This window comes from Eptatretus burgeri, chromosome 5, assembly GCF_056783735.1.
Source record: "Eptatretus burgeri isolate ZD-2024b chromosome 5, Ebu_testis_v1, whole genome shotgun sequence".
Lineage (NCBI taxonomy): Eukaryota > Metazoa > Chordata > Myxini > Myxiniformes > Myxinidae > Eptatretus > Eptatretus burgeri.
In genome coordinates, this window is record NC_140965.1 from 91,088,347 (window position 1) to 91,115,871 (window position 27,525).

At 42.8% G+C, this 27,525-nt stretch overlaps 1 protein-coding gene across 1 annotated transcript in view; it reads right to left on the reverse strand.

Moving 5' to 3' along the window:
- Window positions 1–5,436: 5,436 nt before the first annotated feature.
- TM9SF2 (transmembrane 9 superfamily member 2) overlaps window positions 5,437–27,525 on the reverse strand; it is a 71,034-nt gene continuing 48,945 nt past the window's right edge. Inside the window, exons 11-17 of the mRNA XM_085882843.1 lie at window positions 24,875–24,994; window positions 18,894–18,951; window positions 14,628–14,787; window positions 10,532–10,683; window positions 9,229–9,340; window positions 7,789–7,960; window positions 5,437–7,596 (exon numbers count right to left, since the gene is read on the reverse strand). Coding sequence (XP_085738969.1) covers window positions 7,529–7,596; window positions 7,789–7,960; window positions 9,229–9,340; window positions 10,532–10,683; window positions 14,628–14,787; window positions 18,894–18,951; window positions 24,875–24,994 — 842 coding nt within the window. The 3' untranslated portion in view covers window positions 5,437–7,528. The remainder of the gene's footprint in view (window positions 7,597–7,788; window positions 7,961–9,228; window positions 9,341–10,531; window positions 10,684–14,627; window positions 14,788–18,893; window positions 18,952–24,874; window positions 24,995–27,525) is intronic.

Here is a 27,525-nt window from a genome sequence, read left to right on the forward strand (position 1 = left end):
CATTGCTGGAATTATAGATTGATAGTCTGCACTTCCATGAAACTGCTGTTGGCTAGCTCAAGGACAGCAGACAGCATATTGTGAGACGTGTCTCCAGCTCAACTACCTGGTGCAATCGTTAATTTGTGATTTTGAATCCAATGAAAGCTGCAGTAGGATGTTTCACGTCAAAGAGCACCCATTTGCAGCGGAGGAGGGGGTCGAAGCCAGCTGTCCAGTGTGCATTTAGATTGAGGTTGAAGATCCGAAGGTACGTTTCCTAGTACCCTACCGAGAGGCTGTCGGAAAAGGGATGTGGATTTTTTTTTTCTTTTTCTGAGTAAAAAGTCACAGCCATGGAAGAGCAAATTGACAGATGATTCGGAGGGTCTTTCGATTGACACAAAAGGGCAACTCAAGATTCACTGGATATAGATGTGACCTGGTAGAAAAGGTGGATTTTGGCAAGAGTAGAAATAACCAGAGAGTTGGTGTCAAAGCCACCCAATGCTCGCCTGTTTATACATTTATCGTTTTTAAAAGACTAGTCTAATAATAATTTTTTATAAAGCATTGCAGTGAAGTCTGATGCAAATAATTTTAAAGCAATATATGTATTTGTATATTGTAATCAGTAAAAAATAGTGTGGTAGATAAAAACATTAGAAAGGAAATAACTTGCACCAAAAACTTTAACATTTTCACGCTCACGCTGATGCCGGGGGTATCGCTATAGCTCTGTTCTTCGAACAGGCGAGCTAAAAATTTAAGATGCTAACAAATTTGAAGCAGTGGAAGGAGAGATTTGACTTGAGGCATAGGAAGGTGAGTCCATAGAGGGACAAAGAAACCTCGACTTTGAAAGGTTGACAAGGAGGGTTTACAGATAGTTGGCAATGACGTCACGTCACTCCGAGATACGAAGCCCATCAGCCATGACAGGAGACAAATAAATGTGATGGCAAAGCCACCCTCAGACACAATTAATTTTCCAAGTACTTTGATGACTTACCCCAGGATGCAAAACACAGATACTGTAAGAAAAGATCTCTGGTATTGATCCGTATTACTTGAAGAAACCAGAGCTGGAAGACAATGTGAAGTTGTGGCCCAGGATTGAGTATCCAGATATCGTGAACTATCTGCTTCTGACAACAAGCTCCGTGACAAAGCAACAGATGAAAGTTTTCACATCTATGGAGTCCTACGACTACTTTATAAGTGGATGGGTGGAGGAAGTCACTGTGATCATATATAAACATAACACGATATCTCAAAAGGTTGTAGATGGGTTCAGACGAAACTTGGTGAATGAGTTTCTTCAATGACGGGAACAAGCGGATTAGATTTTGGTTCAGGTCCGGATGTAGATCCGGCCGAAGAGTGGGATACAAACGTAACTTGTTCAGCCTGGCAGAGGTTTGCACTCTACTGAGTGCCATTCCAGTTGTTTCTGACTCGAATCATGACTGCTTTCTGATATATCTTGACCAGAACATAAAATGAATCGGTACAAATTAACGGGGGAAAAAAAGAGGAAATGAAATCAGATGAATTGTTGCACAGACTATGGTCCATGTAGTAATGAGTAACCTGCACACTCGCTTTCAAAACAAATGGATGTTTCTCTCGTAGCAAAGTGCAGATAAACACCAAAATACATCGAGTCACACTGAATGTAGCACCTGGAAATCCATAACACTGATGAAATGGTCACTCCACACAAATTTCCTTCGTGCCGTTGTCAATGAGGTCAGCACCTGAAATGTTGAGCCACTTTCAGGTCAGGTATGGAAGCATGTGCCAGAACAGCGCGTCGCTGCGTCCACTTTCCGCCGGTACTCCAGGGGCCTCCGTCTGGCCATCCCCCAGGCAGATGCCAGGCCCATCCCCATCTCTTTGAGATGGTCAATCTGCTGCAACCACGAGGCACGTGGTCGGCCCACTGGCCTCCTCCGCTCATGAGACTCCCTCGCTGAGAGAATCTGGTAAGCAGGATCAGCATCAGGAAAACGAGCCACATGTCCATACAGCCGCAACTGACGCTCACGGACTATGCAGGTAACAAATCTCATTTGAGTTTCTCTCAGCAACCGCTCGTTGGACACAAAGTCTGACCAGTGATAGCCAAGGATTCTCCAAAGAGACTTGGTACCAAAGGAATTCAGTCTCTGTCTCAGATCCCTGGTCAGATTCCAAGTCTCACATCCACAGAGCAAGATTGGAAGCACCAAAGACCTGAAGACTCGGACTTTCGTCCTCCCGCACAGGTACCGGCAGCGCCACACCCCATGATCCAGTGAATCCATGACTCCCCAGGCCCGACCCAGACGTCTATTGAGCCACTTTGCCCGCCATTTTCTTGACAATTCCTCAATTCATTACAATTCCCAGGACATGATAAAACAATCTATTCTCGTCTCTCTTAGCATGATTAGAGCACCCGAAGATGGCACAAAAGCACGGCATTTTCACTTCGAAATCGTTCCAGCTCACAAATGCTTCTTCATTGTAAACAACTCACTGTGTACTATAATGGTGGCAAGCATTATGCAGCCTCGTCCTCACAGCGGAAGTGTCAATTGCACACGTCCTTTTACCTGGAGCAGAAAGAGAGCGGGTGGTTAAAATGGAAGGGGACGAATAAGAATGGGCAGACAGCAGATCCAAAGGCTTCCAAACTAGTCTACAGTGAAGAAAAGTATTTGGCCTGTGAGTCATTATCCTGATGATGATTTCCATGACTAGCAGTTGGGATGCAGGTGTGCCAATCCATCCATGCATTGGGACCATACTCTGTACAGAGCATCAGGGCTGCCGAAGCAGTGTCCTGGGCTATAAGCCATAAGTTGTGCCAAACCGAGGAAAGGTACCTGACACGGAATTGATAGTCTTTGGTAATGATTAAACCGCCACCCAATTTTGTTTTAGTTCTTAAATTGGTACCGTTTCTAAATCCTACGGTCAGAAACGAAATCTGTTTGCTGACAAGTTTGATGAAATAAAGTACTTTTCACCCTACCCAGGAACTCCCCACTTTCAACACCCATAAGTACAACGGAATCTCGGTCGGAAATGGCTTTGAGTGAATCGTTTGATGACTGCAGCAGCATCGCTTCAATGCATATTGAGGACAATAACCAAGTGAATGATTGATTCCATTAGAATGATTTATACAGACATTGATACAGATTGATGGTAAATCGACAACTTTTACTCACATGCAAACTATCTTTTAGCGTTCTTTTATTTGGGGATGAACACTGTGCTGGTGGCTTTCTGCATCACCTATCAACGCAGACAAGAATGTAGCAACAAGTGGTCTATTCCTTCCTAAATGGTGCTTTTACCCTGGGTGCTGCTGGTCAAAAAATAAACTGGAAGGGCAGTCGGTAGAGCGCATAGCTCCGCCACACAATACCTGAACCGACAGAACACATCAGGCACAATAAATTTTTGAAATATCATGCTATATAGCGTTTTTAGCCCCATCTCTCAATGGTGAAGAATTACTTGATTAATTAAATAATTCTCGTATCCAGATTCAGATCTTCACCAAAATCGAATCAATTCGTCCGTGTCACACACCCAACCTATCCACCAAGTTTCATATGAATCCGTCCACAAATTTTTGAGATATCGTGCTACACACCAGGACCCCGACATTCGTGGGGGATACGTTCCGGGAAAACCCCACGAATGCTAAAACCGTGAATGTGGGGGCATTGTTTCAATGGGAAATGGGGGGATAGGTTCCAGGGATTTGAAAAATCCACAAATGTGGGAAAAAAAAATCACAAAAATGCTGTGGAAATAGACGAAAATCCGCGAGTGATTTGTCATTGTTACAATGGAGACAAGGGGGATAAGCATTGTCGGTTCACAGTGGTTCCTGGTTCTTAGGGGAAGTTTTCATTTATTTATTTTTTTAACTTTAAAATGTTTTTGACCACAAATGCACAATTACAGTTTCATTAAAGATGCTTAAAAACAAACAAAATGACAACGCCAGGTACCGTTTCCAATTTACTGAAGAATGCACTTTAAAGTCCCCTAACCATACCGTACCATAGAAATAGACGAAAAAAGGAAAAAAAAAAAACATCCTGATGTAGCGTTTCAATTTTTCATTAAACAAACGCAGCACACGTAACTTTGCAAAATGATGATGATGAAAAAGAAAAATTAAAAGTCATGGAATGGCTCATCTTGAAACGACCCAAATGAAAGTGCCGTTGAGTCGTCGTGTGAGGCAGTAGAGGCAGGTCAAGTGAGACGTCCCGCGAGAATATTGTTTATTCAGTGAAACTACAATGCATGTACAGGGAAGCAGGCATGTTTGTGGCTCGTGGAAAATTTGTTTTTTTGTGGACATACCGTATTGTATTGTATTGTACGTACATCCTGCTGCTTTGTGCGTGGCTCGTGGAAGATATGTTTTCGAAGTGTTATGCTCGCGGCTCGTGGAAAAAAATAGAAATAAAAGCACCGAGAATACGTGGGGAAATTTCCCGTAAATGTAGGAGCATGTCGCAAGTCATCAACCGCGAATACGCAGAACCCGCGAATGTCGGGGTCCAGGTGTATATCGTTTTTAGCCCCATCTTTCAATGGTGAAGAATCACTGAAAATATTCTAGTAACTGGATCCGGATCCAGATCTTCACCAAAATCTAATCAGTCCGTCTGTCACATACCCAACCTGCCCACCAAATATCATCCGAATCTGTCCACAACTTTTTAAGATATCCTACACACAGACACAGACAGATGGGTGAAAACATTACCTCCTTACACCTTCGGTGACAGAGCTGATTAGTAAACGGTAACAAAAACAGTGCACCCTTCTCGGTGACCTGCACGGTAAGCCTCAGCCCAACATAATCCTCCTTTTGATTTGCAATTGGTCACGAGCTTTGACCCTCATCCAACTTTTTATTACGGACCCTCGGCATCAAAAAGCTTCAAATAATCAAACCAAGTTTCAAATGGAGCACCTCGCCACCATTCGAGCATTTAAATCGCATCGGATGTAGCAATAAATGTGAATCGTTTCTGCCAGCTTGCCGGCTCAATGACAGAAGACACCATTTGCATTTTTGCCGACTCCATCCCTACACCGTTTAAAATCCCATGCGGGTGCAGGCAACTTGCTATTCACTCTCAACTGAGGATGTTACCCTGCTGATAAAGCCTATGGTCCACTTCTATGATTACACGATCATCCAAGCTGAAGCCCAAGTTTTTGTACGACAATTTAGGTGCAAGATCGCGATGACAGGAATGTTGGCTGGAGTATCGTGTTGAAGCGAGCCAATTGTGCCCGAAAAAAAAATAATAATAATAAAAATAAAAACACACAAGCTTGCTCCTCTGTCCTCCCCTTTCATAATCCCACCCAAATTTACACAACTCAGAGATGGATTACAAAGAAAATCATGGATAAATATACCTCGCATTCATTTGTATTATTTATTGAGCCCATTGTGAACACAAAGTAACGGCAAAGGTGAATTTCAAATATTCGGCAAATGAAAGTTACACATCAAAATAAAAAAAGCAATGTATGAATTTTCTTGAAAAGCAAGAGGGACACATATAATGCCTCCTTCGTTCACATCCCCCACCCGCATAAATCCGACATACAGTTACTAAGACTGAGCCTAAATAAAAATAAAAATAAAACAAAGCAGTTTTTAATGAAAGTACAACAAAGAAAAGTCAAACAAAACAGAATATGGTGAGCATGCTGGATGATTACTAAAGGTCTCGTGCCGAAGACGTCGTTTGTTCAACAAGTCAGTAAAAACAATGTTTAGTTCTTCAATGATACAACTGCAACTATGGCCAAATGATGCTGCTTGGTTAACAAACAAACACGGATTATAAATTCACAACTCAGCAACGCACCATGCCACCCCAACCCCATCCCCTCCCCAGAAAAAAAAACCCCCAATAAGATCACTTCTACAGAGATAAAGGACAAAAAGCGATTTTGGAAACCAATAAAAAACAAGGTTACAACATGCCACCCCTAAAGATGATAAACATAAACGATTCGGCATTTTACCCTCCCCTCCCACCTCGTCCTCCTCCTCTCCACCCTCATCCTCCTCCTCCTCCTCCTCCTCCTCCTCACCCCACCATCCCAAACCTGATCCATTACGAAGCAAAGTACACTCAAATGGGTTTGGAAATTACCAAAAGACGCTCATTTTATGTATACTGAACGCTCATGAGCCGTTCAGATCCGAAATCAAGAGCATTCAAAGCAGAGAGGACAAAAAGGACGCACAAGATGTCAGAAATTCATCTGGAGGAGAAGAAGTGAAAGATTTGGGACTGGAATCTAAATACATCTTGCTGAAAGTACTGACCACAAGGGTAAAGGTTCTGTAAGGTCCAAACGGTAATCCAATCCACATTACAAACAACAAAATGTTAACACTTGCATTTGCAAACCTTTCATGAAGATTTCCGCTACGACGTCATCACCTGCTGTGCCGATTCGGCCTGCTTGCAGATCATCCTGAAAAATCGCTTGGACAGCAACCGCAACACACGAACAACAACCACACAATGACACCATGAGCTATTTAAATTCCATCACGGTTCTTGTGATGCAATTCATGCTTTTGATGGCACGTGCTCGACTGCAGGTCGTACGAACCATTTGAATCCTGGGCCGTCTCAGCATACGTGTACCCAAATGGCAATCACATGGTTACGAGATAGCTTCATCATTCAGCACAATTAGAATAATTTCTTTTCAACCTTGGGTCAGGCACGATGTGAATTACGCGAAGGTTAGAAATTTACGCAGGCTTGTAAAAGGTTTGACTTCGTGTTGTAGCTTCACCACCTGAAAATTGATGTGGTTTCGGCAAAATGTTGAACCAAAAAAGAACTGAGTGTCCAAATTCCCGCGGCGACACTCTGACGTTACCAATGATACGTGGTGCCTGCATCAAAAGGTCTTTTTTTTTTTTTTCTTTCCTCCTCCCCCCCCCCCCCCCCCGCAAGGAAGGTGACTACTTAAGGCAGCTTTTCACACAATCGAGAAGGCGCAGCCAAACGCTTTCGGCAATCCACCCCTTTTACCAAAAGAAAAAAAAAGATAAAATAGATAATCGAAAAACAAAAATATATTAAATCGACACTAAATGTATGCCTAGGGCTCTGTGATCGCAAAAGGCAGTCAGCCGTGCCGACAGTGCGAGAAACGTATCGCATTCCTCAATGCATATCTATCGATGAAGGAACCGATGTTTCCAAAAAAAAAAAATATCAAAATCAAAACACAAATTTGAGTGTGGCAAAGATCATATATAAATATTCATATTTTCTCCATAAATCTGAAGTTGGCTGTCCGTTTACGGGGCGTACGTGATAAAATGGCTCAACCATGGGGTGGGAAGGAAAAACCAATTATATAACAACCTGGAATCCATACAAAATAAAGTTCACATCCAATTTGGTTTTATAAACAGCTTGATTGCTTTTTGTTTTATTTTGTCGTTTGTGTCCTTCATCACATTGTCTTGCAACGGTCAATCAACTTTGACGACAGCATAAATCTTCCTCACAAACCAGAAGCAGGCAAAGAATCCGATGGTTCCTGAAGCAAAATACGATTGTAGGGTGGCCGTGGGAGGGGGGGGGGAGAGATGGGTAAAGTGACAACAAAGTGCAATAAATTCGATTTGGGGGAGGGAGGTGGGTTCAACTCTGGCAACAACAACAAAAAATTGTAATAAAATCCGACACATTTCTCGTGACCGAGACACGTGGCCAAGCATGAAGTACGTACCGGTAAAGAGGAAGAAGATCAAAACCATGATGAGTGTGTAGCCAAAGTAGAGAATCGTGCTCGCTAAGCCTGTGATGAGTAGCTTGGACATGAAGTAATGAACAGCATAACAGAAAAGGTAGACCGCTGTGAATGAGCTAGTCATGAACGCCCTCCACCACCACCTGTAATCCTGACAACATTATCACGTGGATTACTCTTGGTTAATGGAAGTAATATTAAAACGACGTGTTGTTTCATATCGACTTGGATCCGGCGTTTATGCCCGTACGTGTGCATACACAAACTTAAGCACAAAATATGGTTTTATGGTGGAAGGAAGTGCGGAAACAACGTGAACAATGAAAGTTGTTAATTTATGGTGCTGTGAGTGCCGCAAAATTATCACTCCACAGATGTCATCGTTTAACATCTCAACTTTTCATTTGGTCATGGAGCGACGAATGAATGGTGTGCAGAGGTTTCTATTCCACACAGATCTGGGCACCACACATTAGTTTGACATTTTCTGAGAGGTCTGGGTAATATGGAAGTCCCCGACACCAAATTATGTCCATTTTGCATTCCGCCACTTTTGGAGATTTATTTATTTGTTTGTTTTTGTGCCAGGTCCTCTCTCGTATCCATTTTCTTGCAAAATTTTAGGATTTTTTTTTTCTTTCCAATCAGGAATGTTAGTCTGCAAAGCAACACGAGGCTTTTGGCAACTGGGATTGCACAAATTAAAATCAATATATTGGTCTGCGTCGTTTTTCCTGTACAGACGTCCTCAATGAGCCATCTGGTTCTGGGTGAACCTCCACATCCAAGAAGAACGATTTTTCTTTTCTCAATTCCTTTGTTAATTTTACGCTGGGAAAGACCTGACCCAATGGACAATGACGAACGTGTCTGTTCCAAAAACGCAGCAGCCAATCAAAGTCAGAAGAATCTTGCACTCTGATTCCTTCATTATGAAGTTAGCCACCACAGAGAGCCTGACGCCGCACCAAAAATATGTTGATGGTGTGTTCCGTCATTCATAAAGGTTGCACGATCCACACATCCCCAGTAGACTGGAGAAATCATTGTGTCAATGAGCTGCCTTGGCAAAACAATTTCCAAATCGGACAGTTTTATCCGATTACTCGTGATTTTATCACCCAAAACCAACTGGGGCATTCGTAAAGAGCTGAACCTTCTCCCCTCCACCTTTCTATGTACAAATCTAAATTGTAAAGTGTACGTGCAGATTGATACATTTCCTTCCCTATTCTCTCTTGTGTTCAGTCATCCCCTTGTTGTCCCACTGCCTCTGTCACCTCACTCTTCCATGAGCATAGACTTCATGGACAAAAAAAATAAATAAACTATGACCAAAAGGAACTCAAAACAAGAGAGAGCAAACCAAGCTTGTTCACAGGATGGAAAATCCTGATCACATCAAAATGCACTCCTCACCTCAGCACACAAGTGGAAGTAGCACAACAGAATAGTCGTCTCCGAACACGTGACGACGAGGATGGTGAACACCAAAAATAAGAAACCAAACATGTAATACATCTGGTGGGACCTGGAAAGGCAGGAAATGCTTGTTTGTGTCGTTTACTCATTACATCGGCAATCTGCTTCATTTTACCGACCGAGTCATCATATCGCAGACCTGCCCACTCCCACACAAGGACAATCAGTAATACTAATAATTTCAGTGCCCCCTTCAGTAATTTACCGATAGAGTGCAATAAATGTTCATGTGAACGTTTTCTCACCATGGTTGCACTTCAAATTCCTGAATCGACCTCCACCGGTGCAGTTTTTACTTATCACGTTAACACTAGTTCAACGGCCAGTTGTTCAACCACCTATTCAGGAATTCGTAACAAGTTAAATTTTTTTAACCACAGAAATACCAAAAGTTCTGCATTTTTCTCCCTGAAGGTTTATTTTAAACAAAGAGAATATAAAATAATCACCAATGTCTAGAAATGACCTCCACACAGGCACAGTTACACTTCCCACAGCATCACGGGGATGGCTAGTTTCCCAGTCCCAGCCGGTCGAGACACAGCTCAAACATTGGCAGAAAAAAAAGAAGAAAAAAAATCTAAAACGGTGGTTTAGTATCCCTCGGGGGGGGTCTAAGAAGCTCTGTGTGGTACCATTAAAAATTGGGGGCACCAGTTGTAAAAACAAACCCGACAACAGGTCCAAGCCTCTGGGAGGCTTAATAACTTGCCCATACCTCCATTTCAGTGTAATTTCTTTCAAAGTTATGGAAAATCTCAAAAAGTAGGTCTGTCTGAAATCGTGAATCATGAAAGAGTAATAACATCAAAAACTTGAAGTGCACTCGGTAGAGTGTATACCTCCGCCCCGCAATTCCTGATCCACGAGAACATATCGGGCCCAATACATTTCTTAAAATATTGTGCGATACAGAACTATATCGTTTTTGGCCCTATCTCTCAATGGTGAAGAATCACTAAAAAAAATTGCAGAAGACGGATCTGGATCCGGATCTTCACCAAAATCCAATCAGTTTGTCCTTGTCACACACCCAACCTTCCCACCAAATTTCATTCAGATCCGTCCAGAACTTTTAGAGATATCCTGCACACAAGCATACAGACAGACAGACAGACAGACAGACAGACAGACAGACAAGGTTAAAAACGTAATCTCCTTCACCTTCGGTGGCGGAGGTAAAAATAAAATAAGGAAGTCAACTGCACAAAATATACACAAGGGTTACAGCAGAGCTCACCAAATGCTGTTCAGAATGAAGAAAAGTTGGATGAAGATGCAGCCAAAGGGAAGGATTCCACCCATTATTATACCAGGGATTGGACGTGTATAGAATGTCTGGGTGGGAATCTCACGAGGAATCTGGTTCGTACGAACTGGAAATTCGATTGGCTGCAAATAAATAAGAACATTCTCATAAATATGGGAGGCGAAGGAACAACTCCAGGTCGTGAGAGGATATCAGATAATGGGTGTTTTGGTGGAAGGGAGGGTAGGAGAGGGGGGGGGCAGAGTAACTCCTACTAGTGGTGTGTGTGTGTGTGTGTGTGTGTGTGTGTGTGTGTGTGTGTGTGTGTGTGTGTGTGTGTGTGTGTGTGTGTGTGTGTGTGTGTGTGTGTGTGTGTGTGTGTGTGTGTGTGTGTGTGCGTGCTAGCCCACAAGTGGATGGGAAACCGAGGCTGGAATTCAATTGTAAAGATATGTGTGCACACAAGATAATTTAATTTTAAACTGATTAAATAATGCAACTATCACAGAACAAGGTTATATGTATGACCTGTTCGAGAAGAACAGGGCTTACGTGTCTGGCATACACTGGTCCTTCAGCTCGGTTAATCGATACGATAAGAGGGCCGTTTGTCTGTCACCATTTTTGTCAGAGATGGCTGAATGGATCTGCATTAAACTTTCAGAGGTATATACTTGAGCCCTGAGGAGCGTTTTAGGCAAAAAATCTATTAAATTTAGAAGGGGGGAAAAAAACAAGTTCTTTTTTTTAAATCACTCTATCATGCCGAAGCCTTTGTAGCTGCTGCCGTGGCCCATAATATTGGCACCCTTGAACTTTTTTCAAATAATGCACCATTTCTTCCAGAAAATTGTTGAAATTAAAAAATATTTTGGTATCCACATGTGCATTTCTTGGGTTTGCAGTGGAGCAAAACAAAGAAGAAAAAAATCACTAAATCTTAGCTTATTCCACATAATATCCTAAAATGGCCCAGAAAATATCATTGGCACCTTTTAGAAGTTGTTAGAAATAATTTGATTTCAAGCAGGTGTTTCTCCTTTACTTTTGAATTGAACATACCTGTGGTGAGTTGCAGGTGCCGACAGTATAAAAATCACTCATTTAAGCAGTTTGAATCGAGAAAAGGAGTCATTCTGCTGTTTTGTGTCACTGTATGTACCACAATGAGCATGGAGAAAAGAAAGAAAACCAGAGAATTGTCTGAGGAGGTCAGACACAACATTGTCGCCAAGCATGGACAATCTCAAGGCTAAAACTCCATCTCCAGAGATCTTGCTGTTCCTGTGTCTACCGTACACAATGTTATCAGGTAGTTTAAGGCCCATGACACTGTAAGCCAACCTCCCTGGACGTGGCTGGAAGAGAAAACTTGATCGAAGATTGCAGCGAAGGATTGTTCGAATGGTGGAGAAAGCACCTCGATAAACTACCAAACAGATTCACGCTGACCCTCAGACACAAGGTACGACAGTTTCAACTCGCACCATCCGTCACCCACTCAATGAAAGGGGGTTCTATGGTAGGAGACCCAGGAGGACCCCACTGCTGAGAGACACACATAAGAAATCCCGAATGGAGTTTGCCAAAACACACCTGAACAAGCCAAAATCCTTCTGGGAGAATGTCCTGTGGACAGATGAGACTGAATTAGAGCTTTTTGGAAAAGCACATAATCTCTACGTTTCCAGAAAACAAAATGAAGCCTTCAAAGAAAAGAACACCTTCCCTACAGTCAAACATGGAGGAGGCTCAGTGATGTTTTGAATTTGCTGTGCTGCCTTGAATGTGTGCATGGCATCATGAAATCAGGAGATTACCCAGCCATTTTGGGCGCAATGTTCAACCCAGGGTCAGAAAGCTGGGTCTCCATCGAAGGCACTGGGTGCCTTGGATGTGTGCATGGTATCATGAAATCAGGAGATTACCAAGCCATTTTGGGTGCCATGTTCAACACAGGATCAGAAAACTGGGTCTCCGAAGGTCATGGGTCTTGCTTGCAGCAGGCCAATGACCCCAAACACACTTCAAAAAGCACTCAGGAATGGTTCAAGACAAAACACTGAACTGTTCTGAAGTGACCAGCAAAGAGTCCAGATCTAAATCCCATTGAACACCTGTGGGGAGATCTGAAAACAGCAGTTGGGAGAAGGCACCCTTCAAATTTGGGAGAACTGGAGCAGTTTGCACAAGAGTGGGTCAAACTGCCAGTAGAGAGGAGTGGGAAACTCATTCATGGCTATTGGAAGCGCTTGACTGCAGTTATTTTGTCCAAAGGCTGTGATACAAAATAATTTTGTCAATGACATTTCTTTGTATTTTCTGATTTTAAAGGATATATTAAGTTTTAAATCAAAAACAAAGGTTCTGTAATATTAACAGTGAAATAAAGAATTATTGAGACCAAATACTTTTGTCAATTTCAACTTATTTTTAGAGAAAACTTAGTAATTTGAAAAAAGTGCAAGGGTGCCAATATTTTTGGCCACGACGGTATGTGAAAGATGACATTAGATGATCCCCGACCACATTCCTTAATAGTTGTAAGGAAGTATTTTAGGCCCCCACAAAAAGACCAGGAAATACTGGGTACTCCTGCTAGTATCTAATAAATATATGTCATTTTTCTGTCTGTCTGTGTGTAACACCAATCATGCCAAATCTACTGGGCCAACTGCCACCAAAGTTGGCACATGAACAAAGTTCTGTGATGAGCATGGGCTACTCGGTTTCATCTGTTGTCACGGGGCTTCGGAAGCGAAGGTTGATAAAAATTCTCCATGTAAATGTGTATTGTGTAGCACCACCCAGTGGTGCTGGCAGAGGGTATTACAAGTCGGCTGTGGAGATAACTTGCATTTTTGCACTGTACACGTCCCCAGAGAGCGGGAAGCCCCAAAGCCAACTTCCACTAATCAGGGGAAGCATGGGGAGGAGGTGTAGGAATCCGGAGGGAGCAGAATGGGTGGGAATCCGGGAGGGAGGGGGGAGGGTTGAAGAGGGAAAGGGTAGGGTTTGAGTCCGGAGGGAGGTGGTGGGTGAGAGGAGGGAGGTGGTGGGTGAGAGGAGGGAGGTGGTGGGTGGAGGGAGACAGGGGGTGGGATGAGGGAGCAGAAGGGACGACAGGAGGGACCTGATAGGCACCCCTGCTCGCAATTGGATAAAATTTGTAAATGATGTGAAAGTTAAGATCTCAAAAATAGCATGTTGTTGGAAAGTCCTGCAGGCATTTGCAAACAGTACCCCCTTTATCCTCAAGATGAATGCCACAAAATGATTATCATAAAGTTAAATGGCCAGTCATCAAATTCAAGGTCCAGTAAACTTTGAGCATGGTAATCAAGGTCTTTGATCTCAAGTCACATTTCAATCCATTTGCATATTACCAAAGAATACTCTGATTACACTTTTCAGCGTCTATTGCTAGGCGTTTCTCTCAGACTGCCAAATGAATAGAAAAGTAATGGCTCACAAAGAAGAGCCATTGTCCCTTGTCCCTTATCCCAAAGAAGAGTCCCCAGGAGCAAGAGACTTGTATATCATTCACACTCCATTCCATGCCTTGCAGAAAGTCTTTACTACTTGGCTAGTGAACTACTACATAAACAGTGGAGAGCAATCACATGAGGGTGATTCTTCTTCTTGGATATAGCAGCTTGGCTGCCACGTAGCAACTATGCCACCGATGCTGTGCCGCATATCAGTACACCGGTACTCATTTTGCCAACCTCGGAAGGATGACAGGCTTAGTCAACCCCACTGAGTATTAATTCAACGGGAAAAGAAGGATTTTAACTCAAGACTCGAGGATCCCAAGCTCACCAGCCTTACCATTAAGCCAACACCAGGCGATATCAGAGTGATAAATCACACAGACATTATCAAAGTATCATTACATGTCTAATGCATGAGAAATCACCATTGGAATATTTGATTCAAACTTTGTAAAGTTCAGTGCAACTTACTCGGCCGTAGACCGAGAAATTGATGAGCAACAAATGCACAGTATTCATGGTGCACTGGGATCTATGTCAATCTCTGGAAAATAATCCACACAGCAATAGAATCTTCAAAACAATTCACCGACCTCCTTACGAAACCCGACAAAGGCCCCGAGGAAGGTCAGTGGAACTGACACTCCGAACCAAAGGGCAAGGATAGCAACGAGTGTGCTGAAGGGGATGGCGGCAGAAGAACCTTCACCCCACAGGATCAAATTCATGATGAAGAAGTCAGAGAACACGAGGCTACAGACAATAAGAAACAACAATTTACATTACTATTAAATAAACAAATCAATTTACATTTTAACAGAATTTACATGAGCCACTCACACAACCCAACTCCACTGATTGTGCAAATTGTCAGAAAATTTCCAACAATGGCTGAAAAAAATACCACACACACACACACACACACACACACACACACACACACACACACACACACACACACACACACACACACACACACACACACACACACACACACACACACACACACACACACACACACACACACACACACACACACACACACACACACTTCAATTCTACAACACAAAGTGCCACACATTATGCTGAGTGCTGGCACTTAAACAAGTCTAAAAACTTCAGCAAATAACAAACATATGATAGAGTGAAAGAAAAGTTTATTTTAACTTTGCTCTTTCGCATTAATGATGTCTTTGGACAAATATTTGAAGAAGCTTTTAACTCAGAAATTGATACCAAACTTTACTCAGGCGACTGGCAACTGATTACAACTTCGAATGAGTCCACTTTCTGCCAGTACTCCAGGGGCCTCCGTCTGGCCATCTCCCAAGCAGATGCCTGGCCCATCCCCATCTCCTTGAGATGTCGATCAATCTGCTGCAACCACGAGGAACGTGCTCGGCCCATTGGCCTCCTCCACTCATGAGACTCCCTCGCTGGGAGAATCTGGTGAGCAGGATCAGCGTCAGGACAACGAGCCACATGTTCATCCAGCCGCAGCTGACGCTCATGGACTATACAGGTAACAAATCTCATTTGAGTCTCTCTCAGCAACTGCTCGTTGGACACAGTCCGCCCAGTGATAGCCAAGGATTCTCCGAAGAGACCTGGTACCGAAGGAGTTAAGTCTCTGACTCAGATCCCTAGTCAGAGTCAAAGTCTCACATCCATAGAGCAAGACTGGAAGCACCATGGACCTGAACATTCGGACATTCATCATCCTGCACAGGTACCGGCAGCACCACACCCATGATCCAGTGTATCCATGACTCCCCAGGCCCACCCCAGACATCTATTGACCTCTGGCTCACAGCCAGCAGAGACATGAATATCACTGCCAAGGTAAGTGAATCTCTGCGCGACCTCAACATCCTCACCACAAACAGGTACAGACAAGATAGCAGCATCCAATATGTCATTGAAAGCCTGGATCTTCGTTTTGACCTAGCAAACCTGTAATCGCAACGGCTCATACTCCTCATTCAGCACCTCGAGGGCCCCCAAAAGGATATCCTGAGTCTCCACAACGATGACTGCATAATCTGCAGAATCAAGGTCAGAGATCTTGACATTCTCAAACGATGCACTGCAGCTTGACCACTTCAACATCCTCCCCAGAGTCCAGTCCATACAAGCGCTCAAAAGTGTGGGGGCCAGTACACACCCCTGACGACCTCCAGTAACAACTGGAAATAAGTCAGAGATGGTACCACCACATCTCACAGCACTCTCAGTACCAGAGTAGAGTTCAGACATCAGATCGATCAGTTTTGGTGGCACCCCACGAAGACCAAGAATCCTCCAGAGGGCATCCCGATTCACTGAATCGAATCGGACCCGAAGAGCAAGGATACCGTCAATCATTGATCTCCTTGGTGTAAAGCCTGACTGCTCTGGACGCTGGTGCTCAAGCAGATGGTGGCGAACCCTATCAATAATTAACCGGGCAAAGACCTTGCCCAGCACTGAGAGCAGCGTCACCCCTCGGTAAATGTTGCAGTCTTGGTGATCAGCCTTCCATTTCCAGAGAGGGACAACAAGGCCCCTCTTCCCGTCAGTTGGGATGATGCCTGTATGCAACGACAGGAGTACGGCATTTCCACCAGCCTTGAAAAGTTTAGCATGGTTCCCATTTCAACCAGTTAACTGCAGCCTGTGTTTCCACACATGAAGGTGCATCACAGTGATTTGAGGGTCAGCAATAGGAATAGTAACACCCCCTGACATCCAACTCAACAGTTGGTGGGTCAGCCTGGTACAGCCACACAAAGTAACAAGCCGTGCAGACTTCACTTCAGACTCCTCTGTCAAGAACCCGCCACCCTCCACTCTAACTGTTGTACACCGAGGGACTAGCTTGGAGGAACGCAATGCACAAATTCCCCTGTAAGCAGAACGAGAATCACTTGACCACAGGTAATGCTCTCGCCCCCCCCCCCCCACAGAGTCCTCGTATATAGGCCTCCTTGTCCACCCTTAGCACACGTACAGTTTTACGCCTCAACTTCTTGGTGGAGGAGGAATAATGTTCTGGGGTTGTTTTTCATGGTTTGGCCTCGGCCCCTTAGTTCCAGTGAAGGGAAATCTTAACCCTACAGCATACAATGACATTCTGGATGATTCTGTGCTTCCAACTTTGTGGCAACAGTTTGGGGAAGGCCCCTTTCCTGTTTCAGCGTGACAAAGCCCCCATGCACAAAGCGAGGTCCATACAGAAATTTGTCAAGATCAGTGTGGAAGAACTTGACTGGCCTGCACAAAGCTCTGACCTCAACCCCATCGAACACCTTTGGGATGAATTGGAACGCCGACTGTGAGCCAGACCTAATCGCCAAACGCTGGCGTACGCTGAACTTCACTAATTTGCTCTTGTGGCTGAATGGATGCAAATCCCCGCAGCAATGTTCCAACATCTCGTGGAAAGCCTTCCCAGAAGAATGGAGGCTGTTATCGCAGCAAAGGGGGGGACCAACTCCATATTAATTCCCATGATTTTGGAATGAGATGTTGGACGAGCAGGTGTCCACATACTTTTGGCCATGAAGTGTATAAATCGGCTTTACGATGAAATCTCCTGCTGCGATGAAGCTGATAAAATGTAAAAGCAATTCAATTTCCTTTGTAAACTGTCAATATGTTTCTTTTACAAATCGTTCCGCAATTTTGTGACCCAGCAAATAAATAAAATAAAAAGAATCGCTTTTGTCTATCATTTTACACTTCGGCATCATTCCATTATTAATGGTGAGATATTAATATTTGAACCTACCGTATTTAAAGGGTTTACTGTGTGCAGAAGAGAAATAAAGCCAAATCCCCGAAAGACACAGATTACCAGACTTTCACACAAAACAATGGGATAGATGAGGGCTTGAGGCAGGCAAAAAGCATGAAGGAGGAGCAACGATGGTTGTGGCTGTAGTGCAGCTCAGGGTGTAAAAGTGATGCAGGGTGATGTCCTCCCAACTCTCCTCACAGTCCTGCATGGCCAGTGACAGAAGAGAGAGCGCATGCATCTGCGCAACACTTTTTATTGCATCCTGGGATCGCCTATGGCTGGTCCCCTTTGCCCCTTTCCCAGGACGGGGGTGGCGCTCCAGAACAGAGTTTGGACCACCCACAGCTTGTCGCTATTGGCCACTCCACTGGATGGGGGGGGGGGTGGAGGGGGCGCTTTCCCACACCATCCTTCCAAACTTCCTACACCGCCCATCCAGGACCTCTCAGCAGGACACAAAGCCACCCATCCATCCTTTGCGAGCCCACTGCAGAACTGCCCTGCCTGTCCATGGCACTTTGAAAGTGTCCTTACTGCTTGTAAAGCACATTTTGTAATGCCGTTTCCATGCCTTTGTAAAATGGCCAAGTCCTCTACCTGGCATTGCCTTGTTTTTAATCGGAGGTTTTTATTACACATAAACCTTACTCTATCTGATTTCAAGCAAACACTCATTGCCTCCTCAGTGCACGTTTTGCAAGAAGACTTACTCTGACATTTTCCGTCAGTTTTCCCTGTTGACCTACATCCTACACGGACACATGGACCATACTCTTCTTCATACAATCAAACTACGGATCTCCTCACCCCTGCTCCCCCTTATGATCCTTCACTCTTGATTGTTAATTCAGCCCCTTCAAACAATATACGGTACAGATAAACCCCTCACCATACTCACATCCCTCTTTTGCTTCGACGAAGGGCTAATACCCAAAACAGCAGCTTCACTTTGCTTCCTGCAGTGATTAGCTTACCTTCGTCAACTTTCAGTTGATAAGACGTAAGTTTAAAATTGTCGACCAATGCAGATGAACACGACCTTTAACAATGTCAAGCATTACTCTGTCTACAACTTCCTCACCTTTGGCAGAGAAAGGCTGTAAGAATCACGTTGGTCTTCCATCGCTCCCCACCAAATGCTGCACGCAAAGAAAAAATGTCACCATAAGGTGGGGGAAAAAAAAAAAACAACCTCAAGATTCCAGAAGATCCTTATGTTAGAGTAGTAAAATCAACTTTTAAATTGTGCTCCAATCACTTTTTACATTCTAAACATCGATTCTTTTAATGTCAAAATAACGCTGATAACCTCTGAAGCCAACGACAAATCGGTTTATGCCTACATTTCTGACCAAATCACACTTGACACCACTGCAAAAGGCTGGGGTCGAACGACGAGAATCTCCTGGAAGTTCCTTGCACGAGGATGGACACTTTTGACAATGAAACGTTCTTCCGATATCTCTCTCAATTGTGGAGCTCGGCTGCATTTTACAATTAACCCAGCCTAATCATTTTGGGTTTTTTTAATCTTTCACCTTTCAGTTGCTTTTTCCTCAATTACAACTTCCCTTACCTCTTCTTTCTTTTTAAAGTGCTTTGAGAGTTGAATTTAAAAAAAAAATAAAATAAAATAAAAAAAGCACTTTCTCAGAAATCGATGGATTCATTGAGTGAAAGTAACCATCTTTTCCACATCCATGCTTGGATGAAGATGTGCACATTGACTAGGCAAGCCAGTAAAGCAAACAACAGCCCTTCTACTGAAAATAAAATAAAATAAAATCCTGCAACAGGAAAGGAGCACCTTGCTGCAGGGTTCGGGTCAGACCTTCACAAATGAAGAATGAACAAAAGACAAAAGAATTTCATTGCCACACCCTTCCAAAATAATGCTCAACCCTGAAAGTCGAGTTCTCCAGGTTTCTGGAAAAAAAAACAATGCACCAACTACGCCCACCAAACGAATTGAGCTCAAGTAATACATTCGCAAAGCCTTCTTTTTGTTCATTTTGTGATTTATTTTATTATAAATAGCAAAGAACCCATCCATACAGATGGGAGGAAGAGGAAGTAGGACTTGGGATACATGTTTACTCTCGCGCCACTGTAAACGCACAAACAAATATCTTCCCTCTCAGGCATAGTGTGGGGTAATTGGTTAGAGGTTAAAAAGATCTTCACCAAAATCGAATCATTTCTTCCTTGTCACACACCCAACATGTCCACAAAGTTTCATCCGAATCCGTGCACAACTTTTTGAAACATCGTGCTACACATCATTCTTGGCCCAATTTCTCAATAGTGAAGAATCACTGAAAAAATTCTCTCGTCAGATTCGGATCCGGATCTTCAGCAAAATCTAATCAGTTCGTCCATGTCACACACCCAACCTGTCCACAAAATTTCATCCAGATCCGTCCACAACTTTCTGAGATATCCTGCACACAGACAAACGGACAAACAGACAGAAAGGGGTGAAAACATAACCTCCTTCACCTTCGCTGGTGGAGGTAATAATTTAATTATTTCTGAGAACTTTGAAGAAGAAAAAAAAAACACTTCCACTAAGTTATATGATTGGTATAATTTTCGGTATTGCGACCAATTAAAATAATCTTACCACAAATGGGCGCTATCACTTTTTGGGACCTATTTCCGTTCCTCCTTTAAATGAATAATTGATCACATGACCTGCCTGCCCAGGTGCTATAAGGTTAATTACCATCTTTTCCGGTGTATTTACTGCACCCATGTTTTTCACCCTCAAAGGAAATTAATATATTGATCATTTTATTTTCTGATCGAGATCAAAATAAGTTTGTACATTAACTTTGTACGGAACAAAGTGACGGAGGTGTCAACATGCCGACTCCCGTGTTCGCTTAAGTTTGTCTAACAGTCGTATTCTCATTTTCAAGAAGTTGAAGAGAGACAGGAGAGGGTACCGAGAAGTTTTTATTTTTATTTCCTATTTTTTAATATGATAGAGGATTTTTTTTGTGACCAGAAAAAGGAAGAAAAGGGATTCATACCTGCATCATACTTTTTTTTTGTGGATTTGTGCCTCTGAAAAGGACCGTTTGGGTTTAATGAAGCTTTTCAGCTGAACCCGAGGAAATCCACGTCAATGATTTCCTCGTGGAAGATGGCACGTAACTCCTTGTCCAAATCAGGGTAGAGCAAGTTCCCGTCGCTGTCACCATCATTTGCAGCCACCTCCTCTCAAACGCTGTCATCCTCCATGCCATCCATGTTGTTTGAGATGCAGAATTTCAGAAATGAGCGCTTGATGATGTCCGACGGTATCTCCATCCCACACTTTGACGATCCAGCTACAATTCATCGGAAGGTCGACCTTTCTCATCCTCCCGCTCTTGGTGTAGGGTCTTCTCCGCACTCATTATCGAGTCAGACCAGCGGCGATGTAGCCCATCCTTGAACAGCTTGTTGATGGACACATCAAGGGGCTGCAGGAGCGATGTCATCCCGCCTGGGATGACGACGAGATCGGTGTTGGTCCGACGGCGCAGCGCTTTGGTGTTGTCGGTCTTGTGACAACCGAATGCATCCAGGACAAACATGTAGGCCGGATGGCAGTCTCTCGTCGGGAGTGACTGCCATCCGGCCTACTACTCAAGACCGTGTGCACCCAGTCCCTCATCTATCCACCCCTTCTGCTGCGCACGAACAATGACGCCTGCTTGAAACTTGCCTTTGGGCATTGTCTTCCCCTTCAACACAAAATACGTGGGAAGCTTGCCACCGTCTGCGGTGCAGGCGAGCATGACAGTGAATCAGTCCTTCTCATGACCAGTAGTGTTCATCGTCACATATTTGAGGTGGGTGCTCAGTTATTAGACTCCATTGTGAATAATTTATTTTGATGTGAACCCAGGTGTTCTTCTTCTTCTTTTGTGTTCAATGGCATTGTCAAAGCCATGAGGCTCTATATACGTCATGCACCTACACTCCGGGTGTCTCCGTATGTTTCCGAGCGTGGCTTTATTTCATTTCCGCAAACGGTTAATAAAACGTAACACAAACTCTTCACCTGAACCGATTTTCAAAATTTAAATGGTGGAATTGAGCTTAACAGCAGTTCCGACTGCTAAAAACAATAGTATTCATTTGGAATGTAATTGAAATTCAGCATTGATCCTTTTTAAGACTGATTATTTTTCTCGACCCGTAAATTAACTGCAAGCCCAAATGTTACCTTTTTTACCGATAAAAAAGTGCGGTTTATACACTGGAAAATATGGTACTCTCATTTTTTGTACCTATGTTGCATACTTCTCACTTTCCATTAATGTTTAAAGGGGAGTAACACCACAAGAAACCAGACTCGGTGTATTGGTTGGAGCATCTGCTCCAAGTCTGGGAGGGTGAAGGGAAGGGGAGGAAGGGAGGGTGGGTCGGTGGTTCAAACCCCTGCTGAGTCATACCAAAGACTTTGAAAATAGTAAGTGCTGCTTCCTTGCTTGACGTTCAGTATTTAAAAGGTTAAGAGCACGGACAATCCTCATAACTTGGCATCCAAGGGGAAGAGGAAATTCCTCCTTCGAATATGCCCCACTGAGTGTGGTGAGAAAGGCAGCGTCATTGTCGTGACTGCGCTGGTACTCAGAGTACCCCGTGGAGTGACAACACTTACCTGAAGCTCAGTGGCTGCATTTGTCTCGTATCACGTATTTTGTCAATGTCCGTGTGTGTGTGTGTGTGTGTGTGTGTGTGTGTGTGTGTGTGTGTGTGTGTGTGTGTGTGTGTGTGTGTGTGGGTGTGTGTGTGTGTGTGTGTGTGTGTGTGTGTGTGTGTGTGTGTGTGTGTGTGTGTGTGTGTGTGTGTGTGTGTGTGTAGCAGCACCACTGGGAAATTTAGATCATGAAAATCAATAAATAATTTTCTTAAAAACAACAACCCAAACTTTTGCGCAGTACTGTATACGGTGCCTTCAGAAAGTATTCATGCAGCCCAACTTTTGGCACATTTTGTTACAGCCTGAATTTAAAATGGATTAAATTTCAATTTTTTTTGTCACCGATCTACACAAAATACCCCATAATAAAAAGTGAAAACATATTTTTAGAAACTTTTGCAAATTCATTAAAAACGAAAAGCTGAAACGTCTTGCATCAATAAGTATTCAACCCAAACCATCATCAACCAGGACATTCCAAATTGAGCTCAGGTGCATTCAATTTCTTTTGATCATCCTTGAGATGTATCTACAGCTTGATTGGAGTCCACCTGTGGCAAATTCAATTAATCAAGCATTATGTAGAAAGAAAAACACCTTTCTATACAAGGTCTCACAGTTGACGGTGCAGGTCAGAGCAGAAACTCCACCATGAGTTCCAAGGAACTCTCCGTAGAACTCCGAGATAGAATAATGAGGAGGCATAGATCTGGGGAAGGGTGTAAAACAATTTCTAGAGTGCTGCGAGTTCCCAAGAGTACAGTGAGCTCCATCATTAGGAAATGGAAAGAATATGGAACTACCCAGACTCTTCCTGGAGCTGGCCATCCGACCAAACTGAGCAACTGAGCAAGAAGGACCTTAGTCAGGGAGGTGACCAAGAACCCAATGACCACTCACTCTGACAGAACTACAGAGTTCCTTGGCTGAGATGGGAGAACCTGGCAGAAGGACAGCAGTCCTTGCAGCACTTCACAAATCTAGGCATTATGGGAGAGTGGTCAGACAGAAGCCACTCCTGAGAAAAAGACACGTGACTGCACAGCTGGAGTTTACAAAAAAAGCACGCGAAAGAATCCGAGAGCACGAGGCAAAAGATTCTGTGGTCGGATGAGACGAAAAATGAACTCTTTTGCCCGAATGCAAAGTGCTACGTCTGGCAGAAACCGAGCACAGTTCATCACCCATCTAACATCATCCTTACCATGAAGTATGGTGGTGGCAGCATCGTGCTGTGGGGCTGCTTTTCAGCAGCAGCGACTGGGAGACTTATAAGGATAGAGGGAACAATAATGGAGCCAAATATAGGCAAATCCTTGAGAAAAAAACCTGCTTCAGAGTGCAAAAGAACAAAGAACAAAGACTGTGGTGAATATTTACATTCCAACAGGACAATGACCCCATGCATACAGCCAAAGCAAAAAGGAAATGGCTTCAGAACAAGAATGTGAAAGTTCTTCATTGGCCCAGCCAAAGCCCAGACCTGAATCCCATTGAGAATCTGTGGAAATACTTGAAGATTTCTGTTCACTGTCGCTCCCCTTTCAACTTGACAGAGCTTGAGCAAATCTACAAGGAACACTGGGTAAAAATCCCAAAATCCAGATGTGCAAAGCTGATACAGACGTACCCAAGAAGACTCGAAGCTGTAATCGCTGCCAAAGGTGCTTCTACAAAGTACTGACCGAGGGGTTGAATACTTATTGACACAAGACATTTCAGTTTTTTATATTTAATTGATTTGTAAACATTTCTAAAAACATGTTTTCAATTTGTCATTGTGGGGTTTATTGTGTAGATCGGTGACAAAAAATTTAAATTTAATCCATTTTAAATTCAGTCTAACAAAACAAAATGTGAAAAAAAGTTAAGGGATGTGAATACTTTCTCAAGGTACTCTATATGGAGATAGAGATGAGAAACAATTCTGGACTCCTTGCAAAACTCTTCATTTTCAGAATACAACTTGTGTTTTCTGCTTCTTTCCCCTCAAAATTAATCTGAACTTTGGTACAACCTTAACCCCTGAGATGCAGTTTGTCTGCAGCAGAAACCACACATGCAAATCCATTCCAAACTTGGCCACATAACCACCAAACAGCCACAAATTTCCCCTTTACCCCGACCCATTCTTCACAAAGTAAGGACATTTAATTGGAAAGAACTCTGAACAAGTATAAAACTGGACTACACTGTTAAAAGTTATTAATCATGAAATGAGAAGGCAACCCCCCCCCCCACCAAAAAAACAAAACCCATCATCAAAACCACTTTGCAAGGTATCACATTTTTCTCTCAGGTTAAAGATATATGCAGGTAATGAAACATTCAGTGAGGTCAAATGTGTCACCAGTGCAACTCACTCTTGTACATGCGTGCAGAGATGTAGCCTGCAGGAGTGCCCAACAAAACCCACAGCACCACTGCACATGTCATGAGTGCGCCACGGTTTGCCGGAGATAGGAAGCCCAGGCAGGCAAAGACTGCGGGTATGAAAATAGAACAGCATTAAAAATATTAATAATTTAAAAATCGAAAAAAACAAGACTGAAAACAATTAAAATATTGAAAAATTGATATCAAAAATTGTAATTATAAGAAATATTAAATTGCAATGACAAATAATTATGAATAATTCATGATATAAAAATAAGAATTCAAAAATAAATAAAGGTGAATAACAAATGTGAGCAATTATTCAAATAAAATGTCCTCTCAACAACAACAAAAAAAGATTTACTCCAAATTTAATTAACCCCTTAATGTGCATTTAAAAATAAATTAATTACAAAAATACCCAGAACAGCACTTGGTAGAGCGCATACCTCCACCAGGCCGAACAGTTTACATTTTGCATCACAAAGATCGGCCGGATCTGCAAACGGAGTTAAACCAAATCTAATCAGCATGTTCTTGTCACCTACCCAATTTAAAGCAAGTATAATCAACTAAGTTTTGTCACAGTCCGTCCACAACCTTTTAAACACCACGCTTTATATCATTTTTGGTCCTATCAATGGTGACCTTCACCTTCACCAAAATGTTCTACATTATATATATATATATATATATATATATATATATATATATATATATATATATATATATACCTACATACATACAAATACATACAAAGGTACGTATATATACATATATACATATACACAAATACAAATATACAGCTCTGGAAAAAATTGACACCACTGCAAAATTATCAGTTTTTCTGGTTTTACTATTAATAGGTATGTGTTTGAGTAAAATGAACATTTTTATTTTACTCTATAAACTACTGACAACATTTCTCCCAAATTCCGAATAAAAATATTGTCATTTAGAGCATTTATTTGCAGAAAATGACAACTGGTCAAAATAACAACAAAGATTCAGTGTTTTCAGACCTCAAATCATACAAACAAAACAAGTTCATATTCATTTTTAAACAACACAATAGTAATTTATTAACTTAAGGCCCTGTCACACCTTGACGATTTAGCCAGCGTATGCCTGACGTATGCAAAATTTGGCTAAAACGCTGGCACATGTCGAATACGTTATGGGTAAGTTTGTATACTTTAAGAGCACGCTGGCATACGTCGTAGTACGCTGGCAAACGTCTTTATATGCCGAGGTGTTAGACAAATTTTCCTTGCTTGAAATTTTTCGACGTATACCAGCGTATGACTCACATGTTCCGCATAATGCTGGCCATAAGTTGTAGGCACGTTACGCGATCGTTGACACACGTCGACACCCGTTACTTGTAAGTTAGTCATTAGTCGAAACACGTCGAGGTAATGTTTAGCGTACCCGAAACTTATTTCTAACTTATGAGTAACGTGTTGTAGGCACGTTACGCGATCGTTGACACACGTTACTCTAAGTCAAAACACGTCAAGGTAATGGTTAGCGTCAGTGTTCCAGACTCCCTGGTTTTTATTTTTTTTTGGTTTTTTTTTCTTTGGCATGATGGTGATGTTGACACTTCGATTTCTAGTGCCGTTATAATATAATATAATTAATAGGCTGCCGCTCAATGATTTAAATCATAACCGCACTAGAAATCGAAGTGTCAACGTCACACCGAAAAAAAAAATTTCAAAAAAAAACAGGGAGTCTGGAACACCGACGTGTTTCGACTTATGAGTAACGAACAAGTAACGTGTGTCGACGTGTGTCAACGATCGCGTAACGTGCCTACAACTTATGCCAGCGTATGCGGAACATGTGTCATACGTCGATAAATTTTCAACATGCTGAAAATTTCTTGACGTACTCGTCGTATGACAACGTATGCCAGCGTGCTCTTAACGTATACAAAACTTACCCATAACGTATTCGACGTGTGCCAGCTTGATTCGGCAAATTTTTCATACGTCGACATCCGCTGACTAAAACGTCAAGCTGTGACAGTGGCTTCACACTTCGATGTCTAGTGCGGTTATGATTTGAATTGTCAAGCCGCAGCCTATGAATAGCCTACAACACGTGATCGTCGGCAATACGCTGCCGCGCTATGCATAAGTTAGACTATCATTGGGCAGAGGTTGTGAACTCCGACAACACGCTCAGCATTCGTTGGTATAAGTTATCTATATGTGATTAAAACGTTCTGTGTATGTTACTAATACGTTATGCATACGTCCAACACTTAAAAAAAACATCAATAGTTCAGCGTACGCCAGCATTTTACATACATTTTGAGACCTTGCCATACGCTGGCTAAAACGTCAAGGTGTGACAGCCCCTTTAGGAAGAGTTCAGAAATCAATATTTTGTGGAATAACCTTGATTTTCAATCACAGCTTTCATGTGTCTTGGCATGCTCTCCACCAATCTTTCACATTGCTGTTGGGTGACTTTATGCCACTCCTGGTGCAAAAATTCAAGCAGCTCGGCTTTGTTTGATGGCTTGTGACCATCCATCTTCCTCTTGATCACATTCCAGAGGTTTGCAATGGGGTTCAGGTCTGGAGATTGGGCTGGCCATGACAGGGTCTTGATCTGATGGTCCTCC